The sequence below is a fragment of the Trachypithecus francoisi genome, unplaced genomic scaffold, assembly GCF_009764315.1.
Source record: "Trachypithecus francoisi isolate TF-2019V2 unplaced genomic scaffold, Tfra_2.0 Lachesis_group8, whole genome shotgun sequence".
Lineage (NCBI taxonomy): Eukaryota > Metazoa > Chordata > Mammalia > Primates > Cercopithecidae > Trachypithecus > Trachypithecus francoisi.
In genome coordinates, this window is record NW_022681473.1 from 60,738,681 (window position 1) to 60,758,905 (window position 20,225).

Genomic DNA, 20,225 nt, shown 5'->3' on the forward strand with positions numbered 1-20,225 from the left:
AACCGTTGTTTTATATGATTTTTTTTTCACTACACTAATGAGAACTTAAGAGATAATGGCGTAAAACCACAGAGAGTATTTTCAAAGATAAGTATAGCACTTCTTCTTTGGAAACCAATGCTTACTAAATGAGACTAAGACTTGTCCCATCAAAAATCCTGGACCTATGCCTAAAACACATGTCACAATCCCCGAACCAAAAAATTGGTGCATGCTTTAACTTTAATCTCCAGGCCTCACTGGAGCTAGAGACAAGAAGGTAAGAAAGGCTGACAAAAGAAGTCCTGGTATCTTCTATGGTGGAAGAAGGAAACTAGCTAAAGGGAAGAACAAATTAGAGAAAAATTGGAATGATTGAATCGGAACAAGGCAAAGGCTATAAAAAAAAATTAAGCAGCAGTATCCTCTTGGGGGCCCCTTCCCCACACTATCTCAATGCAAATATCTGTCTGAAACGGTCCCTGGCTAAACTCCACCCATGGGTTGGCCAGTCTTGCCTTGACCAATAGCCTTGACAAGGCAACCTTGACCAATAGTCTTAGACTATCAGGTGAGGCCAGGGGCCGGTGGCTGGCTAGGGATGAAGAATAAAAGGAAGCACCCTCCAGCAGTTCCACACACTCGCTTCTGGAACGGCTGAGATTATCAATAAGCTCCTAGTCCAGACGCCATGGGTCATTTCACAGAGGAAGACAAGGCTACTATCACAAGCCTGTGGGGCAAGGTGAATGTGGAAGATGTTGGAGGAGAAACCCTGGGAAGGTAGGCTCTGGTGACCAGGACAAGAAAGGGAAGGAAGGACCCTGTGCCTGGCAAAAGTCCAGGCTGCTTCTCAGGATTTGTGGCACTTTCTGACTGTCAAACTGCTCTTGTTCAATCTCACAGGCTCCTGGTTGTCTACCCATGGACCCAGAGGTTCTTTGACAGCTTTGGCAACCTGTCCTCTGCCTCTGCCATTATGGGCAACCCCAAGGTCAAGGCACATGGCAAGAAGGTGCTGACTTCCTTGGGAGATGCCATAAAGAACCTGGATGATCTCAAGGCACCTTTGCCCAGCTGAGTGAGCTGCACTGTGACAAGCTGCATGTGGATCCTGAGAACTTCAGGGTGAGTCCAGGAGTTTCAGCAGTTTCAGAGTTCAGTCTCAAGGCAACTTAGACAACTGAGTATTGATCTGAGGACAGCTGAATCTACCTGCTGGGTGTGAGCTATTTGAAGATACTGGGGTTGGGAGTGAAGAAACTACAGAGGACTAACTGGGCTGAGACCCAATGGTAATGTTTTAGGGCCTAAGGAGTGCCTCTACAAATCTAGATGGACAATTTTGACTTTGAGAAAAGAGAGGTGGAAATGAGGAAAATGACTTTTCTTTATTGGATTCCGGTAGAAAGAACTTTCATGTTTCCCTCATTTTTGTTATTTGTTTTAAAACATCTATCTGGAGACAGGACAAGTATGGTCATTAAAAAGATGCAGGCAGAAGGCATATATTGGTCCAGTCAAAGTGGGGAACTCTGGTGGCCAAACAGAGTCTGAGGCTATTCCTGTATCAGCTGGACACATACAAAATGCTGCTATCACTTCATTACAAACTTATATCCTCTAATTCCAGATGGGGGCAAAGTGTGTCCAGGGGTGAGGAACAATTGAAACATTTGGGCTAGAGTAGATTTTGAAAGCCAGGTGTGTGTGTGTGTGTTTGTGTGTGCATGTGTTTCTTTTCACGTTTTCAACCTACAACATCCAGGCTTTGTGGTGGCAAGAAGACAGCAAGATTTAAATTTTGGCCAGTGACTCGTGCTGCAAGGGGAACAACTACCTGCATTTAATGGGAAGGCAAAATCTCAGGCTTTGAGGGAAGTTAACATAGGCTTGATTCTGGGTGGAAGCTGGATGTGTAGTTTCTGGAGGCCAGGCTGGAGTTCTCAGCTCACTATGGGTTCATTTTTGTTGTCTCCTTTCATCTCAACAGCTCCTGGGAAATGTGCTGGTGACTGTTTTGGCAATCCATTTTGGCAAAGAATTCACTCCTGAGGTGCAGGCTTCCTGGCAGAAGATGGTGGCTGGAGTGGCCAGTGCCCTGTCCTCCAGATACCACTGAGCCCCCTGCCCACGATGCAGAGCTTTCAAGGATAGGCTTTATTCTGCAAGCAATAAAAATAATAAATCTATTCTGCTAAGTGATCACAAATGGTTGTCTTCAGCTCTTTTTTTACATCTTTTAAAATATATGAGCCACAAAGGGTTTTATGTTGAGGGATGTGTGTATGTGTATTTGTACATGGCTGTGTGTGTTAGTGTCATGTGCATACTCCTCACTTTTTTGTTTACATGAGATGTGGGTTTTGATGAGCAATTGAAAGAACTAGGCAATAAAGAAACTCATACATGGGAGTTATGCAAGTGGGAATAAAAGGTGTAGGAGAAGTCTGGTGGGATGAAAGACCTCTACAGGACAGGACTCCTCAGAAACAGATGGTTTGGAAGAGATGAGGAAAGGTTCAGTGAAGACCTGGGGGCTGGATTGCAGCACAGCAGCGAGGAAGGTGCTCAACGAAGAAAAAGTGTTCCAAATTTAGGAAGTCAAGGTTTAGGCAAGGATAGCCATTCTATTTTATTAGGGGCAATCCTATTTCTAATAGCATCTGACTTTTCTCAGTCCTTGTGAGGCTCTATGGGGAGGTTGAGGTGTTAAAGATCAGAGCAGGGAACAGATTTTTCTTTCCACAGTAACTGCAATGAAGAGATCCTTACTTTACTAAGGAACTTTTCGTTTTAAGTGTTGATGCATGCCTAAAGAGGTGAAATTAAACCCATGCCCTTAAGTCACAGATTTCAAGGAAGAGACCTCACTGTAAGCTTCTAGGGGAGGTGGGGACTTAGGTGAAGGAAATGAGCCAGCAGAGGTTCACAAGTAAGCATCATCGTGTCATACCTGAGCAGCAGACCAGCACTGTCAGATGAAAATGTAGTGTGAAGAATTTGTATAACATTAATTGAGAAGGCAGATTCACTGGCATTCTTATATAATTGAAAGTTAATGCATGTTCATAAGGGAGAGTTTACTTTAATGTGATGGTGTTATGAACCTAATGCTTGTGTCTCCAGGAAATTCACATGCTAAATCCCCAACTCCCAGTTGGCCCCATTTGTCGGGGAGGCTTTGGAAAAGTAATTAGGTTTAGATGAGCTCACGAGAGCAGATCGCTCTCAAAGAATTATTTTCCTCATCAGAAGCAGATAATTGGCCATTTCTCTTCCTTCTGGTGAGGACACAGTGAGCAGTCAGCCATCTGCAACCCAGGAAGAGAGCCCTGACCAGGAACCAGCAGAAATGTGAGAAAAAATTCTGTTGTTGAAGCCATCCGGTCTATGCTATTTTGTTATAGCACCTTGCACTAAGTAAGGCAGATGAAGAAGGAGAAAAAAATAAGCTTGGGTGTTCAGTGGATTAGAAACCATGTTTATCTCAGGTTTACAAATCTCCCCTGCTCCCCTATGTTTCAGTATAAAATACCTACTCTACTACTCTCATCTGTAAGACCCAAGTCGTAAGCTTGAGCCCTTCTCTCTAACTTTGATTTCTCCTATTTTTTCTTCAATGTACTTTAGGCTTGTAATGTATTTATATGCAGTGAAATGTCAAGTTCTTTCTTTATATTTCTTTCTTTCATTTTTCTCCTCAGCCTCACAGTTTTCTACATGCCCTTCTTATTTTCAGGAACTTCTTTCTTCAAACATCTTGTGCCTGGCTCCATCATACCATAAAGGACCCACTTCAAATGCTGTCACTCACTACCATTTCACAATTCACACTTTCTTTCTTGTTTTTTTTTTTTTTTTTTTTTTTTTTTTTAGTAAGACAAGTTTATAAAAAATTAAAGTAACGGAATAAATGAATGGCTACTTCATAGGCAGAGTAGCCCCAAGGGCTGCTCGTTGCCGATTTTTATTGTTATTTTTCAATAGTATGCCAAACAAGGGGTAGATTATTTATGCCGCCCATTTTTAGACCATAAAAGATAACTTCCTGATGTTGCCATGGCATTTTTTCCTTTTAATTTTATTTCATTTCATTTTAATTTCCAAGGTACATGTGCAGGATGTGCAGGCTTGTTACATGGGCAAATGTGTACCTTTCTGGTCTTTTAGCCATCTTTATCAATGAGCAGATATAATCTTTACACAGGATCATGAAGGCTGAAAGGATTTCACCAATTTCAATCAATCTGATAGCTTAGGGGATAAACTAATTTGAAGATACAGCTCACCTCCAATAAGTCAGAATCCCAGAGCTTCTGGCATTATAATCTAGCAAGGTTTGAGATCATGGATCACTTTCAGAGAAAAACAAAAACAAACTAACCAAAAGCAAAACAAAACCAAAAAACCAGCAGAAATACTTCTTACCCTGTTAATGGTCCTATATGTCAGAAACAGCACTGTGTTAGAAATAAAGCTGTCTAAAGTACACTGATATTTGAGTTGTCATAGTGTGTGGACTACTAGCCAATAAAAACAGCCCTTGCTTCTCTAGAGTTGTTTTCCATATACACACATGTCTTATGTCTTAGAATAAGATTCCCTGAGAAGTGAACCTAGCATCTATACAAGATAATTAATTCTAATGCAGAGTACCTGCCAAAGAACATTCCACCATCATCTTTACTGAGGATAAAAGAGCTACACCAAAACCCTGGGTCATCAGCCAGCACACACACTTACCCAGTGATAAATACACATCATATGGTATATATATATATATACATACCTGAATATGGAATCAAATATTTTTTCTAAGATGAAACAGGCATGATTTATTTCAAATAGGTAGAGATAAGTAGAGATTGAGGTAAGGATTAGGTCTTATATTACATAACAGTAATCTATTACTGCACTGAAACTGACTTTATAGGAATTGTTTTCACTGCACTATTGAGAACTTAAGAGATAACAGAAAAAGCCACAGAGAGTATATTCAAAAAGAAGTGTAGCACTTTTTCCTTAGAAACCACTACTAACTGAAAAAGACTAAGATTTGTCCCATCAAAAATCCTGGACCTATGCCTAAAACACATGTCACAATCCCCGAACCAAAAAATTGGTGCATGCTTTAACTTTAATCTCCAGGCCTCACTGGAGCTAGAGACAAGAAGGTAAGAAAGGCTGACAAAAGAAGTCCTGGTATCTTCTATGGTGGAAGAAGGAAACTAGCTAAAGGAAGAACAAATTAGAGAAAAATTGGAATGATTGAATCGGAACAAGGCAAAGGCTATAAAAAAAATTAAGCAGCAGTATCCTCTTGGGGGCCCCTTCCCCACACTATCTCAATGCAAATATCTGTCTGAAACGGTCCCTGGCTAAACTCCACCCATGGGTTGGCCAGTCTTGCCTTGACCAATAGCCTTGACAAGGCAACCTTGACCAATAGTCTTAGACTATCAGGTGAGGCCAGGGGCCGGTGGCTGGCTAGGGATGAAGAATAAAAGGAAGCACCCTCCAGCAGTTCCACACACTCGCTTCTGGAACGGCTGAGATTATCAATAAGCTCCTAGTCCAGACGCCATGGGTCATTTCACAGAGGAAGACAAGGCTACTATCACAAGCCTGTGGGGCAAGGTGAATGTGGAAGATGTTGGAGGAGAAACCCTGGGAAGGTAGGCTCTGGTGACCAGGACAAGAAAGGGAAGGAAGGACCCTGTGCCTGGCAAAAGTCCAGGCTGCTTCTCAGGATTTGTGGCACTTTCTGACTGTCAAACTGCTCTTGTTCAATCTCACAGGCTCCTGGTTGTCTACCCATGGACCCAGAGGTTCTTTGACAGCTTTGGCAATCTGTCCTCTGCCTCTGCCATTATGGGCAACCCCAAGGTCAAGGCACATGGCAAGAAGGTGCTGACTTCCTTGGGAGATGCCATAAAGAACCTGGATGATCTCAAGGGCACCTTTGCCCAGCTGAGTGAGCTGCACTGTGACAAGCTGCATGTGGATCCTGAGAACTTCAGGGTGAGTCCAGGAGTTTCAGCAGTTTCAGAGTTCAGTCTCAAGGCAACTTAGACAACTGAGTATTGATCTGAGGACAGCTGAATCTACCTGCTGGGTGTGAGCTATTTGAAGATACTGGGGTTGGGAGTGAAGAAACTACAGAGGACTAACTGGGCTGAGACCCAATGGTAATGTTTTAGGGCCTAAGGAGTGCCTCTACAAATCTAGATGGACAATTTTGACTTTGAGAAAAGAGAGGTGGAAATGAGGAAAATGACTTTTCTTTATTGGATTCCGGTAGAAAGAACTTTCATGTTTCCCTCATTTTTGTTATTTGTTTTAAAACATCTATCTGGAGACAGGACAAGTATGGTCATTAAAAAGATGCAGGCAGAAGGCATATATTGGTCCAGTCAAAGTGGGGAACTCTGGTGGCCAAACAGAGTCTGAGGCTATTCCTGTATCAGCTGGACACATACAAAATGCTGCTATCACTTCATTACAAACTTATATCCTCTAATTCCAGATGGGGGCAAAGTGTGTCCAGGGGTGAGGAACAATTGAAACATTTGGGCTAGAGTAGATTTTGAAAGCCAGGTGTGTGTGTGTGTGTGTGTGTGTGTGTGTGTTTGTGTGTGCATGTGTTTCTTTTCACGTTTTCAACCTACAACATCCAGGCTTTGTGGTGGCAAGAAGACAGCAAGATTTAAATTTTGGCCAGTGACTCGTGCTGCAAGGGGAACAACTACCTGCATTTAATGGGAAGGCAAAATCTCAGGCTTTGAGGGAAGTTAACATAGGCTTGATTCTGGGTGGAAGCTGGATGTGTAGTTTCTGGAGGCCAGGCTGGAGTTCTCAGCTCACTATGGGTTCATTTTTGTTGTCTCCTTTCATCTCAACAGCTCCTGGGAAATGTGCTGGTGACTGTTTTGGCAATCCATTTTGGCAAAGAATTCACTCCTGAGGTGCAGGCTTCCTGGCAGAAGATGGTGGCTGGAGTGGCCAGTGCCCTGTCCTCCAGATACCACTGAGCCCCCTGCCCACGATGCAGAGCTTTCAAGGATAGGCTTTATTCTGCAAGCAATAAAAATAATAAATCTATTCTGCTAAGTGATCACAAATGGTTGTCTTCAGCTCTTTTTTTTACATCTTTTAAAATATATGAGCCACAAAGGGTTTTATGTTGAGGGATGTGTGTATGTGTATTTGTACATGGCTGTGTGTGTTAGTGTCATGTGCATACTCCTCACTTTTTTGTTTACATGAGATGTGGGTTTTGATGAGCAATTGAAAGAACTAGGCAATAAAGAAACTTATACATGGGAGTTATGCAAGTGGGAATAAAAGGTGTAGGAGGAGTCTGGTGGGATGAAAGACCTCTACAGGACAGGACTCCTCAGAAACAGATGGTTTGGAAGAGATGGGGAAAGGTTCAGTGAAGACCTGGGTGTTGGATTGCAGCAGAGTAGCAAGGATGGTTCTTAATGAAGGGAAAGTGTTCCAAGCTTTCGGCGGTCAAGGTTTAGTCAGGTATAGCATTTCTATTTTGTTAGGGGGAATGCTATTACTAATGGCACCAGGCTTTTCATAGCCCTTATGGATGCCTAAGAAAGTGAGATTAATCCCATGCCCTCAAGTGTGCAGATTGGTCACAGCATTTCAAGGAAGAGTCCTCACTGTAAGCTTCTGGGGGAGATGGGGACTTAGGTGTAAGAAATGAATCAGCAGAGGCTCACAAGTCAGCATGAGTATGTTGTGTCTGAGCAACAGATCAGCACTGTGAGATCAAAAGTAGTGGGAAGAATTTGTACAAAATTAATTGGAAGGCTTACTCAATGGAATTTTTGTATAGTTGGATGTTAGTGCATCTGTATAAGTAAGAGTTTAATGTGATGGTGTCATGGATCTAATGTTTGTCTCCTCAAAGTTTACATGCTGAATCCCCAACTCCCAACTGACCTTACTTGTAGGGGAGGCTTTTGAAAAGTAACTAGGTTTAGATGAGCTCATAAGAGCAGATCCCCATCAAAAAATTTTTTTCCTTATCAGAAGCAGAGAGACAAGCCATTTCTCTTTCCTCCCAGTGAGGACACAGTGAGAAGTCAGCCATCTGCAATCCAGGAAGAGAACCCTGACCACAAATCAGCCTTCAGAAACGTGAGAAAAAATTCTGTTGTTGAAGCCATCCATTCTTTGGTATTTTGTTATAGCACCTTGCACTGAGTAAGGCAGATGAGGAAGGAGAAAAAAATAAGCTTGGGGTTTGAGTGGACTAGAGACCATGTTTATCTCAGGTTTACAAATCTCCCCTGGTCCCCTAAGTTTCAGTGTAAAATACTTATTCTACTACTCTCATCTGTAAAACCCAAATAATAAGCCTGTTCCCTTCTCTCTAATTTTGATTTCTCTTATTTTTACTTCAACATGCTCTACTCTAGCCTTGCAATGTCTTTACATACAATGAAATGTCAAGTTCTTTATTCTTTTTCTTTCTTTCTTTCTTTTTTTCTCCTCAGCCTCAGAATTTGGCACATGCCCTTCCTTCTTTCAGGAACTTCTTTCTCCAAACGTCTCTGCCTGGCTCCATCATATCATAAAGGACCCACTTCAAATGCAGTGACTACCATTTCACAGTATGCATTTTTTTTTAAGTCATAGCAAGTTTCTTAAGAGAGTAAAGAAATAAAAGAATGACTATTGCATAGGCAGAGCACCCCCGAGGGCCACTGGTTGTTCATTTTTATGATTATTTCTTGATGATATGTTAAACAAGTTTTGGATTATTTCTGCCTTCTCTTTTCAGGCCATATAGGGTAACTTCCTGACATTGCCATGGCATTTGTTTTTATTTTTTTTCTTTTGATTTAATTTAATTTTACCTTAAATTCCGGGGTACATGTGCAGGATATGCAGGTTTGTTTTATAGGTAAAAGTGTGCCATGGTTTTAACGGGGTTGTTTGTTTTTTTTCTTGTAAAGTTGTTTAAGTTTCTTATTTACTCTGGATGTTAGGCCTTTGTCAGAAGAATAAATTGCAAACATTTTTCCATGTTCTGTAGATTGTCTTTCGCTCTGATGGTAGTTTCTTTTGCTGTGAAGGAGCTCTTTAGTTTAATTAGATTCCGTTAGTCAATTTTTGGTTTTGCTGCCATTGCTTTTCATGTTTTAATCATGAAATCTTTGCCCGTGCCAGTATCATGAATGGTATTGCCTTGATTTTTTTCTAGGCTTTTTAGAGTTTGGGGTTTTTCATTTAAGTCTCAAATCCATCTGGAGTTAATTTTTGGATAAGGTATAAGGAAGGGGTCCAGTTTCATTTTTCAGCATATGGCTAGCTAGTTCTGTCCATCATTTATTAAATTGAAAATCCTTTCCCCATTGCTTGCTTTGTCAGGTTTCTCAAAGACCAGATGGCTGTAGATACAATATGCAGTTTCTTCAAGTCATGTAATACCACCTGAAATCTCTTATTCATTCATTTATTTCAGTATGTATGCTGGTCTCCTCTAGTCACTATAGTGAGGGCACCATTAGACCAAAGAATCTGTCTGTCTAGATCTTGTAAGATTCTCAGAATTAAGAAAAATGGATGGCATATGAAACTTAGTGAATGACATATGGAACCTAATATGTACTTGTTGAATTAATACATAAAATGCAACAGGAAGAAGTTGACAACTGCAATGATGACCTGGTATTGATGATATAAGAGTCTATAGATCACACTAGAAGCAATAATCATGGAAAACAATTGGAAACAGGGAACAGCCACAAACATGAAGGAATCAATACAGGAAGCTGATCGCAGGTCTCACTTTTCTGGGAGCAGGTGAGAGAAAAGTGGAAGTTCGCAGTAACTATTGAATTCCTGGTTGGCTGACGGAAAGATGGGGTAGCTGTTCACCGATATGCAGGGTTTTAGATGTATGTACCTAAGGATATGAGGTATGGCAATGAACAGACATTCTGTTGGGAATTAGCTTTAGGGCCATTAAAGGACACGACCTGAAGTGTCCTCTCAGGCCAGTCCCCACAACTCAATATAAATGTGTTTCCTGCATATAGTCAAGGCTGCCACTTCTTTTTCTTCATATCATCGATCTCTGCTCTTAAAGATAATCTTCTTGGTTTTACCTCAAACTTTATCACTACAAACTCTCCCCATGTTCCTAAGTAAAACAGATAACTGCCTCTCAACTATATCCAGTAGACTAAAATCCTGTGTCTCCAATATCAGAAATTCAGCTTTAATATATTGTATTGAACTCTTTGAAATTTAGAGTCTCCTTGAAGTACACATGAGGATAATCTCCTAAACTTTATTTCTTGTAAGGATTTATTTCAGGGGGAACACACAAACTAGCATCTCAAACCTCTAAGTATGAGGTTAATAAGTCTTAAGAATATAAAATAAACTGTTATTCTCTCTGCCGGTGGAAGCGTGCCCTGTCTATTCCTGAAATTGCTTGTTTGAGAGGCATGAGACGTGCAGGACCTGAGACACGTGCAGCAGTCTGTGGAATATTGGCAGTGAAGAATGTCTCTGCCTGATTAGATATAAAGACAAGTTAAACACAGCATTAGACTGTAGAGCAAGCCTGTGCCAGACATAAATGACCTAATGCCCAGCACGGGCCATGGAAACTTTTTCTATCCTCTTGCTTGAACAGAGCAGCACCCTTCTCCCCCAACACTATTAGATGCTCTGGCATAATTTTGTAGATATATGGAATTTGACATGGACTATTGTTGAGTGATTCAGAGGAAATCTCCTTTGCTCAGATAAGTACACTGACTACAAAATGGATTTTAAAAACACAGTAATAAAACCCAGTTTTCCCCTTACTTCCCTACTTTGTTTCTTATTCTGCTTTCTTCCAAATGGATGCTCGATAGAGGTGTTTATTTCTATTCTATTCTAAAAAGTGATGAAATTGGCCGGGCGCGGTGGCTCACGCCTGTAATCCCAGCACTTTGGGAGGCCAAGGCGGGTGGATCACGAGGTCAGGAGATCAAGACCACCCTGGCTAACATGGTGAAACCTCATCTCTACTAAAAATACAAAGAGTTAGCTAGGCATGGTGGCAGGTGCCTGTAGTCCCAGCTACTCGGAAGGCTGAGGCAGGAGAATGGCGTGAATCAGGGAGGTGGAGCTTGCAGAGAGAGAGAGAGAGAGAGAGAGATGATGAAATTGTGTACTCAATGTAGTCTCAAGAGAATTGAAAACCAAGAAAGGCTGTGGCTTCTTCCACATAAAGCTGGATGAATAACACGTTGTTACATTGTCACAACTCCTGACCCAGGAATTGATGGCTAAGATATTTGTAATTCTTATCCTTTTCAGCTCGAACTTATTCCTATTTGTCAGCATTCAGGTTATTAGCAGCCACTGGTGAAGCCTTTGAGAAATAAACTGCACATTGGATGGTGGGGGTAGTGTAGGAAAATGGAGGGGAAAGAAGTAAAGTTTCAAATTAAGCCTGAACAGCAAAGTTCCCCTGAGAAGGCCACCCGGATTCTATCAGAAACTTGAATGTCCTTCTTGCAAAACTTCCCTTGCCCAAACCCCACCCCTGAAGTCACAACCCACCCTTGACCAATAGATTCATTTCACTGAGAGAGGCAAAGGGCTGGGGGCCAGAGAGGAGAAATAAAAGCCACACAAGAAGCAAAAGTGTAGGCATGCTTCTGGCTCATCTGTGATCGCCAGGAAACTCCCAGATCTGACACCATGGTGCATTTCACTGCTGACGAGAAGGCTGCTGCCGCTAGCCGGTGAAGCAAGTTTAGGTGAGAAGGCTGGAGGTGAGATTCTGGGCGGGTAAGTACCGGAAGCCAGGGCGAGGTGCAGAAAGGCAGAAAGTGTTTCTGAAAGAGGGACTAGCCCATTGTCTTACATAGTCTGACTTTGCATCTGCTCTGTGATTATGACTGTCCCTCAGTCTCCTGGTTGTCTACCCATGGACCCAGAGGTACTTTGAAACTTTTGGCTATCTGGGCTCTAACTGTGCAATAATGGGCAACCCCAAAGTCAAGGCACATGGCAAGAAGGTGCTGATCCACTTCGGAAAAGCTATTATGCTCATGGATGACCTCAAAGGCACCTTTGCTATGCTGAGTGACCTGTACTGTAACAAGCTGCACGTGGACCCTGAGAACTTCCTGGTGAGTACTAAGTACACTCATGCTTTCTTCTTTACCCTTAGGTATTTGCACCATGGGTGCTTTTGAAAGCAGAGGTGGGTTTCTCTTGTGCTATGAGTCAGCTATGGGATATGATATTTCAGCGGTGGGATCGTTTTTGAGAGTTATGTTGCTCTAAATAACATAACTGAAATTTGGTAGAGCAAGGACTATGAATAATGGAAGGGCACTTACCACTTGATAGCTCTGAAAAACACATCTTATAAAAAATTCTGGCCAAAATTAAACTGAGTGTTTTTGGATGAAGGAATGGAAGTTAAGATAGAGAAAATAACATCTTTCCTTTAGGCACTGAAATTTTCTGTGAAAATTAATAGACACTTTTCTGCATAGTCCTGGAGGTCAGAAAAAGATCAATTAGAAAGATTAATGGCAAGCTTTTAAAAAGAGGATATTTCCTTCTGAATGATGATGGTATACTTTTGTGCACATGGTACAGGTTCTTTGTTACGAGTGTTTGGGAAAATTGTATGTGTGTGATGGACTGGGGACTTACCCTATCCCTTACAGCTCCTTGAAGTACTGTTATCCTAGTTTTTAAAAAGGACAGAGTCTCTTAAAAAGTGAAGCAATTAATCACACTGTGCTGGGTAGTGAGTTGGCATAGCAAGTAAAAGAAGGATAGGACACAATGGGAGGTGCAGGGCTGCCAGTCATATTGAAGCTGATGTCTATCCCATAATGGTGAACTTGCCTTTGTGAGAATAAGACTGAGAGTTGCTCAAACTCTGGTCAAAAAGGAAGTAAGAGTTGTATCTATGTACTGCAAGTCCAGCTTGAGGCCTTCTATTCACTATGTACCATTTTCTTTTTATCTTCACTCCCTTCCCAGCTCTTAAGCAATGTGATATTGATTATTTTGGCAACCCACTTCAGCAAGGAGTTTACCCTACAGATACAGGCTTCTTGGCAGGAACCCACAAATGCTGTGGCTAACGCTGTAGCCCTCAAGGGCCATTGAGTTCCCTGTCAGCTATGTTTGTACCTATTGGTCCACTATGTTTGTACCTATGTCCCAAAAGCTCATTTCCTTTAGATGGGGGACACTGGGGAGAAGAGCAGTATCCTGCCTGCAGATTCAGTTCCTGCATGATAAAAATAAAATAAAGAAATATGCTCTCTAAGAAATACCATTGTATTCTTTTTCTGTCTTTATATTTTACATTGATTCAGCCAAAAGGACCCACCATTTCTGATGAAAATGAGAACATTGGAGAATGGGAGTTTAAGGGTAGAGAAGATACTTTCTTGCAATCCTGCAAGATAAGAGAGAACTTGTGGGTGGCTTTAGTGGAGTAGTTTACTCCTAGGAAGGGGAAATCGTCCCTAGAATAAGACAATGTCTTTAGAGAAAGGGAGGGCAATGGAGGTACTGTTTAGAGATGTAAGAGGATTGTCGATAGTGTGTAGAGGTATGTTAGGACTCAAATTAGAGATTCTGTATAGGCTATTATTTGTATGAACTCAGGATATAGCTCATTTGGTGACTATAGTTCACTTCTACTTATTTTAAACAACATATTTTGATGATTTATAATGCAGTGGGGATGGGGCTTCCTAGAGACCAATCAAGGGCCAAACCCTGAACTTTCTCTCAATGTCTTCAATGGTATTAGTGGAGAATTATCTCTAAAGCATGTGAGCTGGCTGTCTTGGTTTTCATCTGTACTTCATCTGCTACCTCTGTGACCTGAAACATATTTATAATTCCATTAAGCTGTAAATATGGTAGATTTATCATATTTATTTTCCTTAAAGGATTTTTGTAAAAATTAATTGAATTGATACCTGGAAAGTCTTTATTACACTACCCGATAAATAATAAATCTCTTTGTTCGGCTCTCTGTTTCTATAAATATATACAAGTTTTATTGTTTTTGGTGGTAGTGATTTTATTCTCTTTCTATGTATACATATGTGTGCATTCATAAATATATACAATTTTTATGAATAAAAAAATTATTACCAATCAATATTGAAAACAATTGATTTCTGTTGAAGACAAAAGTCTTGTTTATGTGAGTAAACAGCAGATTAAAAGGCTGAGATTTAGGAATTAGCATGTTAGGTCAAGTTGGTAGAGGAGAATATGGACATTTAAAAGAGGCAGGGTGATATAAAATTAGGGAAACTGGATGCAGAGACCAGATGAAACAAGAAAAATAGCTATTGCTTTGAGCAAAAATCACTGAAAATTCTTGCATATAAGAGTGACATAATAAATAGGAAAATGTAGGAAAATTGATTCACATGTATATATATATAGAACTGATTAGACAAAGTCTAACTCAGGTATAGTCAGAGGAGCTTGCTGTAATTATATTGAGGTGATGGATAAAGAACTGAAGTTGATGGAAACAATGAAGTTAAGAAAAAAATTGAGTAAGAAACCATCATGGCAGTGATTGCACAGAACTGGAAAACATTGTGAAACAGAGAGTTAGAGATGACAGTTAAAATCTCTGCCTGTGAATGAAAAGAAGGAAATGTATTGACAGAAGAGAAAATGCCTACAAGCCCCCGGTTTGAATCTGGCAATGAACATAACCATTCTGTGGCAATCGCTTCAAATTCCTGCACCCAAGACCCTTAGGAAGTATGCAGCACCCTCAAACTGACTCAAACTAGGTTTTAGAAGATATAATATCATTTCTTCTCCAGTTTCACTAATCCCGAAACCTCTTTCTCAAAGTATTTCCTATATGTGTCCACCCCAAAGAGCTCGTCTCACCATATCTCTTGAGTAGGAGCACATAGATAGGCGGTGCTATCATTTAATAGCTTCTGAAATTCCTTTGTCATATTTTTGAGTCCCCACTAATAACCCACAAAGCAGAATAAATAACAGTTGCTCATGTGCAATAGTCACTCAACTGTCTTGTAGCATACATTAATTAAGCACATTCTTTGAATAATTACCGTGTCCATTCACACTTTAAAATTTCATACTTGTGCTATCCCCTGCCCTTCTGAATGTCATTCTGTATTTTAAATTAAGAGACAAGAGTTCAATTTCCTGTGTTACTTACTGTTCATTTCTCGCTGAGCAGTTTTCACATTCACCTTTACTGGAAAATACGTAAGTACACATCTTGACACACAGGAAATATATACCAAACTGACATGAAGCATGAATGCTTGTGCATGCAGTCATATAAAATCTTGCAGCAATGTAAACATTCTCTGATACACACATACAGATGTGTGTATATGTCTATACAATTTCCTATGCTCCATGAACAAACATCCCATGCACACATAAGAATACACACTGTTACAGACGCATACTTGAGTGCATTGACAAAATTACCCCAGTCACTCTAGAGAATTTGGATTTCTGCATTTGACTCTGTTAGCTTTGTGCATGCTGTTCATTTACTCTGGGTGATGTTTTTCCCTCATTTTGTCCTGTCTATCTTGTACTCATACTTTAAGTCATAACCTAAATGTCATTTCAACTAAGAAGCTATTTTTTTTTTAAATTTTAACTGGGCTAAAAGTCCTGTCTATAAACTCTGCTATAATTATGGGCTCTTTCTTATTATAATATTCAGGATTTTTCCTACTAATGTACTTAATCTGCTCATTGTGTATTCCTACCACTAAATATTAACCTCTTTTATGGTAGAGACATTGTCTTGTAAACTCTTATTTCCCTAGTATTTGGATTTTTTTTTTTTTTTTTTGAGACGGAGTCTCGCTCTGTCGCCCAGGCTGGAGTGCAGTGGCACGATCTCAGCTCACTGCAAGCTCCGCCTCCCGGGTTTACGCCATTCTCCCGCCTCAGCCTCCCGAGTAGCTGGGACTGCAGGCGCCCGCCACCTCTCCGGGCTAGTTTTTTGTATTTTTTAGTAGAGACGAGGTTTCACCATGTTCGCCAGGATGGTCTCGATCTCCTGACCTCGTGATCCGCCCGTCTCGGCCTCCCAAAGTGCTGGGATTACAGGCTTGAGCCACCGCGCCCGGCCAGTATTTGGAGATTTAAAAAATGATTAAACTATCCAAAAATTAGATCTCTCTTTTCTACATTATGAGTATTACATTATCCGTAGAGAAGTTTGTTGGAGACCTAAACTGAGAAACCTTTGATTCTAAAATGACTATGTGATATCTTAGTATTTATAGGTCATGAGGTTCCTTCCTCTGCCTCTGTACAGTTGTTCCCTCAATCTCCCTTGCTGTAGTTTGATTAGTCAATGAGTATGTGTCTTGCATTTATTCACATCAGAATTTCATACACTAATAAGACATAGTATCAGAAATCAGTTTATTAGTTATATCAGTTAGGGTCCATCAAGGAAAGCACAAACCACTATCAGTTACTCAACCTAGAATTAAGTACAGCTTTTAATAGTTAATTATCCTTGTATTAGAAGACCTAAAATATCAAATAAAGGACAGTGCAGAAATCTAGATGTTCGTAACAACAGAAAACTTTTTCCGCCATTAGGCCTAAAAGGACAGAAGGAGAAAATGTTTATACCACCAGCGTCCAGAACCAGGGGTCTACTGGATTCAGTGAGATCACTGGGGGTTCCTTGGAGAGAGCCAGAACTGTCTAATGGGGGCATCAAAATATCAACCATAAAAAAGACTGTCTGCTATAGGAGATCCCTTCAGAGAGAGAGAGCGAGAGGAGAGAGAGAAGGCCAGAAATAATCTTGCTTATGCTTTCCCTCAGCTAGTGTTTACCATTACAGAATGTATATGTGACCAAAAGGGTGAGTAAACCTGGGAAATGTCACTTCCTCAAATACAGAGAACACTGAGGGAAGGATGAGGAATAAATTTGAAAGCAGTGTGGTAATTGACAGAAGGAAACTAGGATGTGTCCAGTAAATGAATAATTATAGTGTGTAATGATTATTGCAATCATTAATGTATTGATAAGATAATATGAAAACACAGAATTCAAAGAGCAGTGAACTGAGATTAGAACTGTGGAGAGCACTGGCATTTAAGAATGCCACTTACGGCCGGGCGCGGTGGCTCAAGCCTGTAATCCCAGCACTTTGGGAGGCCGAGACGGGCGGATCACGAGGTCAGGAGATCGAGACCATCCTGGCGAACACGGTGAAACCCCGTCTCTACTAAAAATACAAAAACTAGCTGGGCGAGGTGGCGGGCGCCTGTAGTCCCAGCTACTCGGGAGGCTGAGGCAGGAGAATGGCGTAAACCCGGGAGACGGAGCTTGCAGTGAGCTGAGATCCGGCCACTGCACTCCAGTCCGGGCGACAGAGGGAGACTCCGCCTCAAAAAAAAAAAAAAAAAAAAAGAATGCCACTTACACTTATAATGTGTCTCCTATGCATTGTTCTGTGCATATGAATATATCATATCAATATTCATTATCTGAACATTATAAATTAGGTACAAAGCACAAATAATTTATTTTTTCAGGTTAGCAAGAATGTATTATTATTATTATTATTATTATTATTATTATTTGAGACGGAGTTTTGCTCTGGTTGTCCAGGCTGGAGTGCAATGGCACGATCTAGGCTCACTGTAACATCTACCTACCAGGTTCAAGTGATTCTCCTGCCTCAGCCTCCCAAGTAGCTGGGATTACAGGCATCTGCCACCATGCCCAGCTAATTTTGTATTTTTAGTAGAGAGGGGGTTCCATGTTGGTCAGGCTGGTCTCAAACTCCTGACATCAGGTGATCCACCCACCTTGGCCTCCGAAAGTGCTGGGATTACAGGTGTGAGCCACCATGCCCAGCCAAGAATGTGAATTTTGTAGAAGGATGTAACCCATATTTCTCTGACCCTAGAGTCCTTAGTGTTTCTCCCATACCATGTGGCTCATCCCCCTTACATACATTTCCCATCTTTTACCCTATCTTTTCCTTTTCGTTTCAGCTTTTCACTGTGTGTCAAAATCTAGACCCTTATCTCCTACTTACTCTGAAACCAACAGCAAGTTGAATTTCATTCTAACCAACGTTAACATTATGCTAATTAAAATCCATACTGAGTTCTAAAATCATTGGGGATTTTGGGGACTATGTCTTACTTCGTACTTCCTTGAGATTTCACATTAAGTGTTGGTGTTCATTAAAGGTCCTTCATTTAATTTTGTATTCGTCACACTCTCGGATTCACAGTTATATCTAAACTCTTAAATATAGCTTGTATAATCCCAGTTCCCAAGTCTGATTTTTAGCTCTGTCCTCTGACCTCAGTGCCAAACCCATATATCAAACTATGTACTGGGCTTATTTGTATAGATGTCCTATAGGCACCTCAGACTCAGCATGGTCGTTTCACTTTTTATACTAAAACTGTTTCTCTTCCAGTGTTTTCCATTTTAGTCATTGGATAGCTACTTGCCCACTCACCAAACTCAGAGACTCAAAATCATTTCCTTACCTGTAATCAACAGTTCAATTCTGCTTGAATTTGTCCCTGTCTATTAATCACTGCTCTTACTGCCCACAGTCAGGTCCTCATTGTTTCCTGGACAAGAGTAGATGCTATTCTTTCCACGTTAAGACCCTATCCTGGCTGGATGTGGTGGCTTAGGCCTGTAAACCCAGCACTTTGGGAGGCCAAGGCAGGCAGATCACTTAAGGTCAGGAGTTCGAGACCAGCCTGACCAACATGGTGAAACCCCATCTCTACTAAAAATACAATATTAGCTGGGCATGTGGTGCATGCCTGCAATCCCAGCTACTCGAGTGACTGATGCAGAAGAATTGCTTGAACCCAGGAGGTGGAGGCTGCAGTGAGCCTAGATCGCGCCATTACACTCCAGCTTGGACACTAGGGATAAAACTCCATCTCAGACGAGAAAAGAAAAAAGACCTTATCCTGTTATACAAACACTCTCAATGCAATCCTTATATAATAAACATGTAACCAGATCTCCCAATGTGTAAATCATTTCAGGTATAACAGAATTAAAGGGAAAAGTCAAGTCTTTGGAATTAACAGACAAAGATCAAATAACAGTCCTCATGGCCTTAAGAATTTACCTAACATTTTTTTTTAGAATCAATTTTCTTATATATGAATTGGAAACATAATTCCTACCTCACAAACACATTCTAAGATTTTAAGGAGATGTTCATGAAGTACATCATCTGTAATTTTTTACAGGTAGTGGTAGTGATTTACATAGCACACCGTGATCTGTTCTTGTATGTTCTTTTCCATTCTGTATTCTTGACCTGGTTGTATTCTTTCTGAGCTCCAGATACATATATCTAAGTACATCCTTTTGCATTTTACAAGAGTGCATAAAATACAGTGTATCTGAGACTGAGTTTCTGATCTTATCATACCACTAAACTCACAAATGTGGTCCTATTCTTGTGTTCACGACCTCAGTGACTGACATCACCATCATGATCTAAAGTTGATGATAGAAATGGCATTGTCACTTTCTTCCCTCCTGCAACAGAAGCCCAGCTATTTGTCTCCCATTTTCTCTACTTCTAAAATACATTTCTTCACTAAGTGAGAATAATCTTTTAAACACACAAATCAAACCATGCCACCATCTTCCTTGAATTATTCGATATCTTCTCTTGGCTTCCAGGTTACAGAAAAATAATTTGTAACAAAGTTTAAAGGTTATTCATGGCTCCTCTCTACCCTATTTTATAACATTTCCCCTTGTGATCAGAATCTCAGTTACATCGTCCATCTTTCTATATACAAATAAAATCATATAGTTAAAACTCACCTCTGGTTACTTTTAATCTAGCAACTGCTGCAAAATGCATTTGTGTTGCTACATGTTAAGCAGTAGTTGATTCTTTCCATTTCTGTCTAATATTCTATTCTTTATACCATAATTTATTAGTTCTACTTTTGATAAACATTTAAGTGGCTACCAGTTTGAGGTTTTCATGAATATTGCTGTCATAAGCATTTCTACACACATCTTTGGATACATACATGCGTTTCTGAATATCTAAAAATGCAATTGCTACGTAATAGATTTATCATGTATCCAGCTTTGGTGGATACTATTAAATGTTTTCCAAAGGGGTTATACTATTGTACACTCTCACCAACAGAGTTTGAGAG

General features: G+C 40.5%; 3 protein-coding genes across 3 annotated transcripts; all 3 read left to right on the forward strand.

The window, feature by feature from the left end:
• Positions 1–563: 563 nt before the first annotated feature.
• Positions 564–2,191, forward strand: LOC117081250 (hemoglobin subunit gamma-like). Its single transcript, XM_033207069.1, is given in 4 exon segments — positions 564–762; positions 886–1,040; positions 1,043–1,107; positions 1,973–2,191. Coding segments are annotated over 4 exon segments (441 nt in total). The 5' UTR covers positions 564–670; the 3' UTR covers positions 2,102–2,191.
• A 3,267-nt stretch (positions 2,192–5,458) lies between these two features.
• LOC117081251 (hemoglobin subunit gamma) lies at positions 5,459–7,103 on the forward strand. The gene is made up of 3 exons (XM_033207070.1): positions 5,459–5,657; positions 5,781–6,003; positions 6,885–7,103. Exons 1-3 carry the CDS (start codon positions 5,566–5,568, stop codon positions 7,011–7,013), a joined length of 444 nt encoding a protein of 147 aa, XP_033062961.1. The 5' UTR covers positions 5,459–5,565; the 3' UTR covers positions 7,014–7,103.
• Positions 7,104–11,712: 4,609 nt separating this feature from the next.
• Positions 11,713–13,146, forward strand: LOC117081253 (hemoglobin subunit epsilon-4-like). The gene is given in 4 exon segments (XM_033207072.1): positions 11,713–11,771; positions 11,773–11,802; positions 11,924–12,146; positions 13,018–13,146. Coding segments are annotated over 4 exon segments (441 nt in total).
• The last annotated feature ends 7,079 nt before the right edge of the window (positions 13,147–20,225 follow it).

Coding starts and splice junctions, on each gene's coding strand:
- LOC117081251 (XM_033207070.1), top strand. CDS start 5,566: ATGGGTCATTTCACAGAGGAAGACAAGGCTACTATCACAAGCCTGTGG. Junction 5,658..5,780: donor GGAGGAGAAACCCTGGGAAG/GTAGGCTCTGGT, acceptor TCAATCTCACAG/GCTCCTGGTTGTCTACCCAT. Junction 6,004..6,884: donor TGGATCCTGAGAACTTCAGG/GTGAGTCCAGGA, acceptor TCATCTCAACAG/CTCCTGGGAAATGTGCTGGT.